The sequence below is a fragment of the Elgaria multicarinata genome, chromosome 1 (genome assembly GCF_023053635.1).
Source record: "Elgaria multicarinata webbii isolate HBS135686 ecotype San Diego chromosome 1, rElgMul1.1.pri, whole genome shotgun sequence".
Classification (NCBI taxonomy): domain Eukaryota; kingdom Metazoa; phylum Chordata; class Lepidosauria; order Squamata; family Anguidae; genus Elgaria; species Elgaria multicarinata.
This window is the reverse complement of record NC_086171.1, coordinates 106,028,318-106,042,043: the sequence shown is the minus strand read 5'-3', so window position 1 is coordinate 106,042,043 and position 13,726 is coordinate 106,028,318. Positions and strand designations below refer to the sequence as shown.

Here is a 13,726-nt window from a genome sequence, read left to right as displayed (position 1 = left end):
CCTGCTACCTGGAATTGTTTTAAATGGAGATGGGGATCTGGAACGTTATAGCTACAACTAAGCTTCTGGAGCAAACTGTACATGCTACATACCAAGCTATTTTTTCCCCCAAGGGTTTAGCCCCAAGGATTCCTTCTTGAATACGTTGCGATTGTTATTCTTTTATCTCCTGGTCCTAAATTAGTGATAGTGAACGTGCGGCCCTCCAAATGTTATTAGACTACAATTCCCATCATCCTCATCATTGGCTATGCTGGCTAGTTGCAGTCCAACAACATCTGGAGGACCACACATTCCCCATCCCTGATCTAAACTAAATATGTCCAGTGTGTTTCCTACAATGAAGAGGGGATGCCTTAACTTTCAACATCTCTTTACTTACACTGACCTACGTATTTTCCTTTCGTACATTGATGACACGGCTCTTGCAAATTAGCAGTAATTATAGTATCACACATGTTACTATTAAATACTTCAGATGTAAATGCAATTTGGCTTAAAATCAAATAATCCCTGAATGCACCCAGCCTCTTTCTTTTCAGTCTGCTCTCCCACTGCCCTTCTATCCTCTTAATTCCCATTCCTTGCTGATCAGTAGCCCACAAAGGAAAGAAGGATTGTTCTACCTTATAAGCAACTTTGGAGGGACATCTCTTGCCGAGGCCTAGTGGTGGGGACATGAGAGTCAGCATTTCATACATCTCAGTGTAATGGATGCGGCCACTGTTCATGGAGGGGAAAGAGGACAAAGGGAATGGGGGGAGGGGAGGGGTGGGGGAGGGAAAGATGCAGAGAAAGTAAAAGAAAAAAGGCATTTCCAGAGACCAAACCCCCCCCAAAACAAAACAAAACATAGGGAACAGAAGGGAGAAAACAAAACAATAAAACAGACAGAACAGGAAAAGAACAGGAGACCCATTAATCAATGCAAACCATACAGGACAGCCTGTGTGCTGATGTGGATTTATAGCACGCCTTACACAGACCCAGGAATGCCACCAGTATGAACCACCTGCTTCGCCATATCTCAGCTGGTGCATTTTGCGGCCCAGTTCCTCTTGCAGATGCAGCCATTGCCCCACATCGTTCCCAGGGCTGTGTGCAAGTGGTATAAATCAAGATACACAACACTCCAACAAGGGGTTATTCCGGATATATGGTGGCGCACGCCCAGCGAATTGGCCTGGCCAGAGCTGTTCTCTGAACTCCAGTGGTCTTTCTTTCCCAACAAGTCCTGCAATTCATGTTGTCGTATAACCCATGGCTGAAGTGGCATGTACCGCCCTCTCTGACTGTGTCTATGCAATCAAACAGCAGCATCTTGCATAGGAGGGCAGTGAAACAGGGTCACTTGTCAACGAATGTGTCCGTTTGCTTCCATCGAGCTCTGGGGATGGAGCACTTTCCCACCATGCACTGGTGCAAAGGCATGCTAAGTGGCTAAGAAAACAAAAGCAAGAAAAAAAATTCTACATGCCATGCTCCTCCCTCCCCGCCTTCCGGTTCTCTCTCACATGCAACTTCAAGTTCCACCCCATTGGAGTTTAAAGAGTCTCGGCAGAGGCAGCTGTTTTGCCTTCTGAGGGTCAGGATTCATTTGGACTCCCCCATTTTAAAGCAATAGATGTGGTTGCTACCTGCATGGTATTCTCTGTCTTGTAACTCCCTTGCTAGAGCCAGTGTTTAATTTATAAAAGCCACTAGGACTCAGATCTTGTAGAAAGTCCTACCTACTCACTTGGAAGATCTTTTTTTTTAAAATCCTTAACCTTATTAGCATGGAGATTAGTGAGGAGAAAGAATAAAGACCTCTGTCCATATTGTCTTCATGGATAATTTCTCTTGCCACCTTGCAGGTGAGAGAAAAAACAACGGCCTCCAAAGTACGATATAGAAGAGAAGCATTCTAGGCTCTCGAAAAAGGCTTCCAAAATGGATTCTGACATAAGCCCTACCTCAAATTAAACTTTTGTCTGTGCTAATAAATACTGCCTCAAGTTTCTCACCTACTCCCAGGTGAGAGACACCAGGCTGGGCCTTGCCTGCTATGTCTTAAGGCAGTTCTTCAGACTCGTCACAAAGGCTGTCATATTTCCTTTGAACCAGATGAACATGAAGACAGTGTTAAAACACTGGATTGCTTTTCAGCCCTCAAGAGTGACATCTACTTTAACTTTATTATTAACTTGTATTGTAACTGCTCTTATGTCCTTGTTTGAGATACATTTTTGCAAAATTTTATATATTTTCACTCAGTTTCACAAAATTGTCTATTTTTCTCCCTGCTTTAAATATATTTATTTTAAATGTCTGCCAGATGAAACTTAGATTTGGTTTGCACGTCACAACAATGATGGTTTGTTTAAACCAGTGGTTCCCAAAGTGGGCGGTACCACCCCCTTGGTGGCGGTGGGATTGCATAGGGAGGCGTTAAGAGGCAAAGAGGTGGCACGGAGGGGGGGCGCTCAAGGTGTTTCCCCCCCGAAGCACCTCTCCAGAAGGTCTTAAAACCCAGGGACATTTTTATGAGAGAAGGTAGTTTGGTCCCAAGCCATATAGGGGAAGAATCCACACATGTATTAAAAATATTTAAGAAGAGTCCTTTTAACGGTGAATTTAAATGTTTCAAAAGCACCAAAATGCTAATGAAGAGACATACCCTGCTTGGTGTGCCCCGCCACGCTGGCTGTAAAACAGGCGTTTGCTCTCTTTTTCCTCCCTCAGCAAGCCTGTGGTGGGTGATTCCCATTTAAAGAGGCTGCGTGCAGGGGGCACTGGGCATGAGTTTGTGGAACAAGGGGGCGGTTACCTGAAAAAGTTTGGGAACCACTGGTTTAAACTATGGGTATTTGTGACTGCACAAGAGTTTCCTGGGTCGTTCAGTGAGATATCTGAACCCAACACTCTGGGTTGTTGAGGGGAGAAACAGCCCAGAGTTTTTACTCAGCAACAAGCCATGGGTGTCTTTCTTCCTCATTTTTATCACAGGATAACCCTGGCTTTAAAATTGCCTCTCTGTAAAACTGCCAGTTTCAAAGTAAGATGGATACTTTTGAATTGTTTTAACTTTTCTCCTCCCCTGTCCTGAGTTCTCGCAGTGAAACATGTAAACATGTGAATTATATGTAATTTTGGGGCAAGAAATGAAGCAAATCATAGCCATGAGATCTTGCAGTAAAATTTTGTGAGAAAGAGAAGGGCAAAGCATGTTAAGAACTACAAACTACTGTGGAACAGTACTGTGGAATGAGTACTGTGCCTCATTTGGTTCAATCTTCAAGACCAGAAAAATATGGGGAGCAGTTGTATAAAGGTTTGTTTTCTTCCAATATGATAAGAAACCCAAACATTAGTGAAAATTTGGTTCAGTGCTATGCCCAGGAAATGAAAAACAGTTAATTGCCAAGTTGGCCAACGACCTTTGGCTGTTCATCGTTGATTGGGCAAGTAGTCAGCCCAAGAATGGAAACTGCCCGGTTTCAAGGGATTTTCTTTCCTGCCAATATAGCCAAAGTTACAAGTGTGCAAGGATGGAGGGAAACATTCGTGGGAGGGACAAAGATCCATTCAGCTTGTGATCTACAACAATTCTCGTTTGTAGTATTGCTGAACCAAGTGTCCCCCATCTTGTAACTGTGCATTTAGTTTCTATTCCCTAAATGTAGAACTTGGCATTTATCCCTATTAAGTTTAATTCTGTTGTTTTCAGCCCAGCACTCCAGCCTCTCAAGATCACTTTGAAGTTTGTTTCTGTCTTCCAGAATATTAGTTATCCTACCCAATTTTGTGTCATCTGCAAATTTGATCAGCGTTCCCTACACCTCCTGACAAATCCATGTTGGCTTCTAGTAATCACTGCATTGATTTCAAGGTGTTTACAGATTGACTTCTTTATAATCTGCTCCTTTATAATCATTCCCAGGAATGGATGTCAGACTGACTGGTCTGTAGTTCCCAGGTTCCCAGGTTCCTTTTTGCCCTTTTTGAAGATAAGGACAACGTTAGCCCTCCTCCAGTCGTCCGGCACCTCACCCGTCTTCCATGATTTTGCAAAGATAATAGACAAGGGTTCTGAGAGTTCTTCTGCTAGCTCCTTCATTACTCTTAGATACAGTTCATCGGGCCCTGGAGACTTAAACTCATTCAGGGAAATTAGGTGTTCTTTGACCATTTCTTTATCAATCTCAAACTGCAATCCTGCCTCCTCAACTTCTGCTTCACTTTTTCTAGGAGGGAGTCATAGACCCGTTTTTAGGAGAAGACCGAGGCAAAATAGGAATTAAGCACTTCAGCCTTTTCTTTGTTGTCTGTTATCAATTTGCCTTCCTCATCAAGCAGTTGAACCACGCACTGATGATCTATTTAGATGGCTCACTAATTATCCAATATGGAGTAGTTAAAAGAGGGATTTCTTGCATTGTATTTTGTTCCATTGTAATGATTTTTGTTTATCCTTGCTTTTTGCCTTCCCTGTATTTTGTCTTTTATGAAAAGTCTTGCAAAGTCTGTAATCCACCAGCAAATGTATTTGTATTGTGAAGCCTAAGCCACAGATGATCTAAAAGAAGCTAGCAAGCTTGAGTTTTGTATTGCTTTAAAGGGGGGAAATGTTAGCAGAACCACCTCCATTTTTAACAGGAAATTGTAAAATCTCCATTGCACACCAAGCAAAATGTCATAATGCCCTGTATGAGAATGTCTCCTTGTGTGCGTCCTTGCATCCTTGATTACTAATATAAACAAGAGTCCTGGCTCCAGCTGTCTGTGTCGAAGTTAACTCTCTGTAACTTACTGTCAGGCCAAAGGTATTGTTTACAGGACTGTTTAGCATAATTAGCTATGCCTCAGTGTTATGTTCTGATTGGTTAATGCTGCTGCTGGGCCCTGCCCCTTGAAAGCTTTAATACTGTACCATATTCCCTATGTCTTTTGTCTGATTGCTCCCTTTGAAGAGACCAGGCCTTGATTACTAATCAATAAAGCGCTTTTGAACCCTCTGTCGCTGGAATGGTGGAGTCGTGCTTAAGGGCTGTTTGGATCTCGTCCTTGGGTGAAAAGAACATTGATCTAACAAGAACTTCATTTGCTCATGGCTCTTGTCTTGATGGGAGTAGTGCTGTGGCTGAGAAAAAGAGACAGACCCTACCTACTTTCTAATATCTTTGCACAATCAAAAGTCTTCTGTAAACTCTGGGTGCTATCACTTCTGCCTACAATGACTACCATGGAATGTGAGCAAGTTCTAAGCTTCTTGATACTGAACTTCATGAATACACATTAGAAAGGCAATGCCTGGTTTGGCTTGGCTGTGGAAGATTCAGATGTGTTTAAGACTCATGGCATCTCATGAAAAAGAAAACATAGGAAGGCAATGCAGGCTGGAAAAAAAGTTGTGATGGAATCTGAACAGCTGTTTCTTTCTCAAGCAGGTACAAGCAACATTTGCACCTTGCTGAGGTGAAGTTTTTGGCAGGGAAGTAATGAAGGACCATCCTAAACATTAAATTGTGAAATTGCAGTACCATGATGCAGCCCATTGCCCCATGTGCAGCAATGCCTGTGTTTTCTTAGGGACAAGATTTCAGGGACTCTTCTGCCATCATAATTGTTATCCTGGAAACAGCTCTTTATAAAGAGGAAATTCAGGGAAATAGAAGCTTATTCATTATGAATGGGTGGGGCAGATTGTACCCAAGGCAGATTTCAGACAGAGAAGAAATTAATAAAATATGGTTTGGGTAGGTGCCTTCTAAACAACCTTGACATCATCAGGTGACATGCTAGAACAAAAGATAGTTTCACAGCCATCTTTGGCCCAATAATGCAGTGGTGAGGATGACTTAGAAGCAAATTGAGACCGGTAAGAAACGCAGGATGGACATGTTGACTTTCCAGAGCTGAAACAGATTCCATTTACATGGCACAGAAGTATTACAGACAGCTCTTTATACTAGACAAATTTTGGTAGTCATCTGCCTTCAATATCAATACTATTGCGTTCTCTTATAAGCCTATGTCTTATATTAGACATAATGATTCATTCTGATACATACTCTAACTTGATATGATGAGTAAGATAATCATTGATTGTGGCAGTTGAAAGCACTGGAAAGTCTATGTGGAGCTCAGGGAATTAACTGTTCTGTGGGGTTATCCCATCTTGGCCGTCATTTGCTAAACTGTGATAGAGATCATTTGGAACAAATTCGAGAGCTGACAAAGGTGGCCATGACTACAAGGGGGAACGTAGTGATGGCCACCAATTTGGCTTTAAAAGGGGACTGGCCAAATTCCTGGAGGAGAAGGGCTATCAATGGCTACTGGTGCTGTTGGTTATATGCCTGTTATCAGAAGCAGTATACTGGGGAACACGGGTGAGAGGGTGCTATTGTACTCATGTCCTACTTGTGGATTTCCCAAAAGGCAGTTGGTTGGCCAACTGTGTGAAAAGAATGCTGGACTAGATGGATCCATGGTCTGATCCAGCATGGCTCTTCTTATGTTCCATGTGAGAATTTGGTTTATTTTGCCCATTAGACATCCAGTTTCCCTTACAGAGTTGATCATTTAGACTGCACATAGGAATAAAATTTCCTGTTTGGAAGTATAGAAAACTACAGAGCATAGAACAATTTTGAACCTAGTCCTAGATCCATATTCTGAGCTCTTGTTTTGTTTTTGTCAGAACAGAAGTCGTCTACAGGCTGAAATCATAAGTCAACAATTTAGTTGAGTGCACATAACTGGAACAAGTAATTTGCAAAAAGTGAAAAACAGCCTAATTTCCCTCCACCCCATCAAGTTAACTTAGGTTAAACAATATGAATTTGACTAGTGTAGGAGTGTGTGTGTGTGTGTGTGTGATAAGTGGGAAAATAAGGATAACCCTAATGGCTGACTTTTACCAAATAAACATTCATCTCTTTCAGTACAGCCTAGTTCTTACAGAGATGGTAAACGAGTACTAGAACTGTACCATTTCAGACTACATGGGAGATGGAATACTTCTCCATGAAAAATAATTCCCTCCACATAAAAAATAGCCACTGGGGAGAAATGTTGTAGACCAGCTTTCTCCCTCATATGCTAGTTTCCTATTGGGGGGGATTATTTTTGAACTGAGGAGCATTCAGCAGTATGACCTCCCTGCAATCTGAAATGGTACAGAATTACCTTCTCATTGAGAACTAGGTCTGAATCAAGATGTTTGAGAATTGGCCAATTGAACAGAACTGTTACATCTTGAATCCTGATGACATTATTTTTGAGGTTCAGCAGCACCACAGTTCTGAATGACTGGAGCTCACATGCAGAACAGCGTAGCGCCTTTACAACTGAGCTTCTGAACAAATGCCATGTCTTCTTTCTCGCCATGTCCTACTCATTTTGATTTTCCTTTTTCTTCATCATCCCTTGTCCCTTACACTGTATTTTTGCATGCACATGAGTTAAAAACCCAAGAATAATGCACATCTGAAAGAGAAAAATGTGTGTCCAGAAAGAGCTGTGATCTTAGAAACACATCCCAAACCACTTCTCTATGGCACAGGAGACATGCACCCCCCCCTCAAAGCCAACAAACTCCAGTTTCATTCTATAGGACCAAAATGAGAATGAATTTGCCGTTTAGGCTGTGAACAGAAGCCTGTTTCCTCATCCCTGCCTGGCCATTACAGCTGCTGGTTCTGAGAAGGTTTGGATCTCTTTAAACTCGAGGGAAAGCAATGCCAGTGTTCCCCTGTGAGGTGCAGTGGTGTCAGAGCGGAGGAGAAGGGAGGGGTTTAATGGGATGTCCCTGTTGCCCGGTTGGGGCTGGGGATTGATTGGGAGGCAAACCTTGCAAGCCACCCTGTAGGGGCAGTTCTCTCCCAGGCCCAGAGGAGGCGAGATCACCCGTACTAATTTGTACATATCCTTATACAGGATCCTGCCACTGGAAAGGAAGCACAGGTGGGTTAATAGGGCTGCTCAGGAAATGGGAAAGAGGAATCAAGGGCGTAACTTGTGGCACCAGAAATGTACACCTTCCTCCTTCTGTCTCCCGCGAAGAACGGGAACTGAACAAGGGTCACTCCCTGTGAAAATATAGCTGGCGCCCTCTCTATTCCAACGTGTTCCCATTGAAGAAGATTAGCTAGTCACTGGGAAGGTATAGTACATACCGGCAGAACAGATACTATCACATTTGCCAAAAAACAACAACAAGCACCAATATGAAAAGAGTTAAAATTGTCCCAATCTGAGGCTGGGATAAGTTGCATCTAACAGTTACTTGTCTGTCTGGGATTTTAAGCCATCCACCAAGGTGTATCCCTGGATAAGCCAGCTGTTTATGTGGTTTTGCACAGTCAGCTATTTAACTAAAAGCCAATACGCGTTAAACCACCTCTGTGATGTTGAAGTTGTATGATTATTTCATGTCAGTTTTCTGCAAGACCGAAGTGACGTGCAGAGATATAAAATCATTGTCCAAAAGCTGCACAGTGATTTTAAGAAAAGAAGTACAGAATCCAGACTTGCTGATCTCCAGCCCAACACAGTGAGACAATGTTGTGCATTACTGGAACTATCTAATAGCATTCAGTGATTCCTAACTCCTAATAATGAGCTACAGATCCAAAGGTATTGCTGTGGCCCACTGCAGGTCACCTGGTACAAGAAAAAGTGAATTGCTTGGACATGTGCAAGAAGGAAGAGATTCTGCTCCTTCTACTTTGCACAATACACAGTTGCAACAACTCTTTCCCCATCCCTTCAGTAGAGTTTATGGCTGGCAAATGATGACTAATTTCTTTGTGTGAAAGGCAAGAGTTCCTGTTTAAGCCCATTTTCCCGGTTTAACCTATTACTCACTGAGCTGATAATGTTCAAAGTAATAGAGCCAGGGTGCAGATTTAAATAGAGACTCAGGTCAGTGAGTGATACATGCATAGATACATGTGTGTGTGTGTGAGTATAAACTAGCATGTCAGGGAGAAGACTAGGTTAGAATCCTTCTCCCTGATGTGCTAAGTGTTCTATGTGGCGGGAATGTTTGTGTATGGCAACCTTCCTCAACCTGGGGCGCTCCAGATGTGTTGGACTACAACTCCCTGAATGCCCCAGGCTGGGGCATTCTGGGAGATGCAGTCCAACACATCTGGAGTGCCCCAGGTTGAGGAAGCCTGGTGTATGGGAAAGCACTAAGTCATGTGACCTTCAGTCTGACATGGCACAGCCCGCCCTCAGTTTTATCACCTCAGTGAGTTCTATAGATTAATGCCAAACAACTGGCCACAGGTTTAAATGGCCCTACAGAAGTTTGCTTCCCTTCTCCATAATGCCCACCTCTTTAATCTAGCAAATGGAAGGGCAGGACAAGAAAGGCTTAAATGACCAGTTTAATTGAGAAATAAAATCATTATGTGTTCACATTTTTAATAGGCCTGTTAAGCACAGTAACCAGGTGCCAAAGAAGAAGGTGGACCCCCCGCCATAACTCCACCAAGGCCTGATGACTTTTAAAAAACAGTCTTAGCAAAAGACACGTTTAGCAGGCTTGCTAGGGTAATAACTGTAGGAAATTTAATGTAGTATATGGGGGTGAGGGGTGTTTGGAGAAAATGCAAGCTAGAAAAACCCCATATATATATATATATATATATATATATATATATATATATATATATAATATTCAAGAAAATAATGTAGTTTACCTGGCTTAAAATGAGCCATTAAGCTTGTACTATGGAAAGAATAGTCACCTGCTTAGAAGATTAGCCTGTGGGAGCTCAAAGATGAATATATTTATTGTGACATAAGCTTGCACAAGTGAGAGATTTCATTTACTTCATTAGTTGCACTTGATGATGTAGGCTCTTGCTGATGAGAGCTCATGCCACGATAAATATATTAAACTTTAAGGTGTCACAGGATTCTCTGTTATTTTCTTTAGCAGAAGTAACTTGCAATTTATACTAATCTAGAAAACCCTTGATAGTAACTAGTCTGACCCAGAACCATAGAACTGTTGCATCAAAATGCAATCCTTCATTGGGCTGTTTGGAACAACACGATTCAGAAATCTTTCATTCACAGTTTATCTAAGTCCACACCACCACTATTTCTAAGATTTGGTCTAAACTTGTCATAATCCTATGCAGGTATCAAAAATGTGCAGTATGCGTGCACAACCTAAGAACTGAAACGGCTAGCAGGAGAATTGCATCTGGAAGCTTTTGTTGGGTTCCACCACTTCAGACTTAAAGTAAAGGATCACATGTTTGAAATTTGTTCACTAACAAGGAAAGGTATAGGGCTGCACGGAGCCTCTTTGGGGCAGGGGTAGAGCTGGGGGTTGCCCACCCATGTTATAGGAGAACATTAAAAAGATACAACCCCTCAACCTGCAGTGCGGAGTGGTAAAGCCCAGCAAAAACTGTAATGCTGAGAGATTCTCCTGACTGCGTGTTTCAGCTCTGACTCCAATGGTGATATTCAATACCAGCTACACTCTCCAATCCATGTTTTGTGTTGGATCTTAAGACCTTATATGATATCACTGGAAAGGAAGAGAAAATCCAGTCTGGCTGAAAAAGTATGAAAGGTCAAATTGGACAAATTCAAAGAAAACAATAACAGAGTTCAGGCATGCAAGGGCAGATTATGTGCAGTTGGTGAACTTCCAGGATTGCAAGAGCTCCAGAGATGACTGATTTTTCCCCCAAAGCTGTGAACATTCACTCTGATTTTAGAGGCCACCACGCTAGATAGAACTCAAAACCCTAGAGTTCCAATGCCAGCTGGAGGAAGCACAGAAGAACGACACTGTCAAGTTCTCTGATGGAGATTTGAGACCCAAAAAGGTTATTTATGGTGTGACAACAGAGCCAATGCCAGTTTAGGCTAAAGCACTCTCACATTTGCAGTTAGACAAGTATACCGAAACTCCCATGGGAGACATGGTGGAAAGCAAGCTCTCTAAAGTACTCCCAAAATGTCTGGTGTGTGTGTGCCTTGCATGTGAAGACATTCAATAACAGGATGGCCACTCTTATGAGAAAGTATTTAAGAGGAGTTGTTCTCGATCAGTGTTACTACTGCCATGCTGCAGACACAAGAAGATGCCACATGAAAAATAAATATCAGGCACACATCCTTAAACACTCTTGTATACACAGTGGTGAGCCCTGTTTACACAATGGCTCACCAGGGTATTTACACGCTTTGCACCAGATGTGTGTCTGTCATTCACACTCTGCATGTTTGCTGCATGAAACACTAGTGTGTCTGTGGCCGGCATGACTGCCACTTAACGTGTGGAGCTGCTCTTATTTAAAAGGGATTCCCAGAGGCAGCTTGAAACCCATTACTATGGGACTCAAAAGTATGGAACACGGAACTTTTAAAAATCATGCTCTTAACCCTTAATTCAAAGCAGTTCAAACTCTGAATTGTTTGAGTAAACAAGACTAACTGCTTCAGAAGCCACTTTGATGGGGTGTTGTATAAACACATTTGGAGGTTGTGGGGCAGAGAAAGGATATTTCCAATCCATTTGTGCTTGACTTGGGTGTCATAGCTAAATAGATTTTGCATCTTGCAAAGAGCTCAAAAGCAGAATGAGCCTACATACCATGCAGCTCTGTCATACTCTGCCCAAATCCGGACAAATTCATCAAGGTGATGAGGTCCCAAGATGGAGGAATCACGAGTCAAGTATTCAAAGTTGTCCATGATGACAGCTACAAAGAGGTTGAGCATCTATGTATGGAGAAAATGAGACAAATGTATAACAAGGGAAAAGAGAGAAGCAGGGACAGAAGACAACTGAGGGGAAAAAAATAAATAAATGGAGAAACATAGAATCATAGAATAGTAGAGTTGGAAGGGGCCTATAAGGCCATTGAGTCCAACCCCCTGGTCAATGCTGCTCCTGCTGTAAGATTCTAGTTCATTTAGCCATCTGAAATAATAACATGATGCCTTCTCAATCAAGTTGATGTCAACTGAGCCAGGAATTCAGGAATCTTCTGGTACACACTGTATTCCACTAGTCATGGGATTGTGGACAGTGATGTATCAATGAGCCGGGAATGCAGAGAACAGGGAAAGGGGAACTCACCAAGAAGGAGCAGAAGAAGATGAAGGAGACAAAGTAAACGTACGCCAGATCTGTGCCACAGCGCTCATTCACGTTTTGCCCAGCTGTCGCTGTGGTGTCTCGCTCGCATCCTTTACCTTCTAGGCATGAAAGCATGATCTCCTGCCATGCCTCCCCTGTTGCGCTCCTGCATGCATGCAAAACAAATCCGACTTGCAAGTTTACTGCTCTCCCTCATTCTTGTAATGTCATTATTTCTAGCATCAACCAGCATCTGCTGCCTCAGACGAAGATATAGAATTTTTCTACATGAGGCTGTTAATCTCCTGTATCTATTTTCAGTTTCGCTGCAAAATTGAGATCCGAGGACAACGCAAGGAGCTTTACCTTTCCTGCTGTTCCGCTACATAACCTCTGTGGTATTGTGGAATAGCGCAAATACATGAGAGGAAAACACGCTTTCTTTTATTTGTTTTTAATTAAATGCTGCATTTTCCCTGCTCGAAAAAAGACTTGCTGAAAGCAGTAGTTACGCACACAAGTGAAACAGGGTGGGGGTGTCATGAAGTTGTGTAAAGAACCCATAAACAACCACGAATAAAGAATGACAAGGGCACGATAAACGCCTCATGTAGAAAAGCCCATATCCTCTCCATGAACAGACTATAGTACATTTTCAGGGGCAGTTACCATGTGGAGTGGAGTGAGGGTCTGCTGTCCAGAGAAACAATGGTCAGAAATCCGACTTCACACACCATATAATGTTACACAAATAGGGGTGGTGATGGGTGAAGCAGAGTGGTAAACCCACACAAAAATAGTTTGTACTGCAAGACAGATTAATCAATTTTATTAAGAGTTTGCAAAGATTCCATATTCAGTGTAGCTAGTGCATCACTCAGAAGTCTTCCATGCCAGCTGGAGACCCGTTGGGTACTAGTTGATTCTCATAGTGCCTTCCAAAGATGGTGCAAATACAAATTTCTAACAGTCTTAAAAAATCTTTAAATTGAGCATAGTCCCTATATCCTTATATAATTATCAATTTACAAATTTGATTACATCGAATTAGAAAAAAGAGGGAGAACAGTTGATATAATTTTATAATTTTATCCAATCAGATTTTGGAAGGTGTACATAGGGTGCTACCTCTACCTCTATTTTTTTTTCATTTAATCAATTTACATACTGCTTACAATATCTAAAAATATCTCTAAGTGGTATTTAGATGTTATGGCGGGCATTCCTGTAGGATAGCTGTGATTCACAATGAAAGGGTTCGTCAGGGTTAGAGGTCATGATGCAAATGTAGCTGGTAACTCACTGAAAGAAGATAACACAACTCTTTGCATATTCTGTCTATTGGTTCAGCTAGGAAAACAACACATGTTTTGTCCAAGATCCCCTTGGGGAGGGGGGTCAAACTGCCCTTTAAAGAGTTTTCACTCATCTCAGAACATGGAGCCTCTTTACATAGTAAAGAACAGAGGAAGAAGACAAACAACAATAAAAAGGAAGTAGGTCTTCTAGGGAAGAATACTGTAGGCCACCATAATTTCATAGAATCATAGAATAGCAGAGTTGGAAGGGGCCTACAAGGCCAATTTGTAACCCATTGAGCTGAAAGAAGCTCAACAGCTGTAC

The 13,726-nt window shown here is 42.1% G+C and overlaps 1 protein-coding gene across 1 annotated transcript in view; it reads right to left on the bottom strand.

Annotated features, from left to right (window-relative positions):
• Positions 1–13,726, bottom strand: part of CACNA1E (calcium voltage-gated channel subunit alpha1 E) — a 287,767-nt gene that overhangs the window by 21,235 nt on the left and 252,806 nt on the right. Inside the window, exons 36-38 of the mRNA XM_063134500.1 lie at positions 12,104–12,269; positions 11,615–11,742; positions 627–723 (exon numbers count right to left, since the gene is read on the bottom strand). Of these exons, the coding sequence (XP_062990570.1) occupies positions 627–723; positions 11,615–11,742; positions 12,104–12,269 (391 nt within the window). The remainder of the gene's footprint in view (positions 1–626; positions 724–11,614; positions 11,743–12,103; positions 12,270–13,726) is intronic.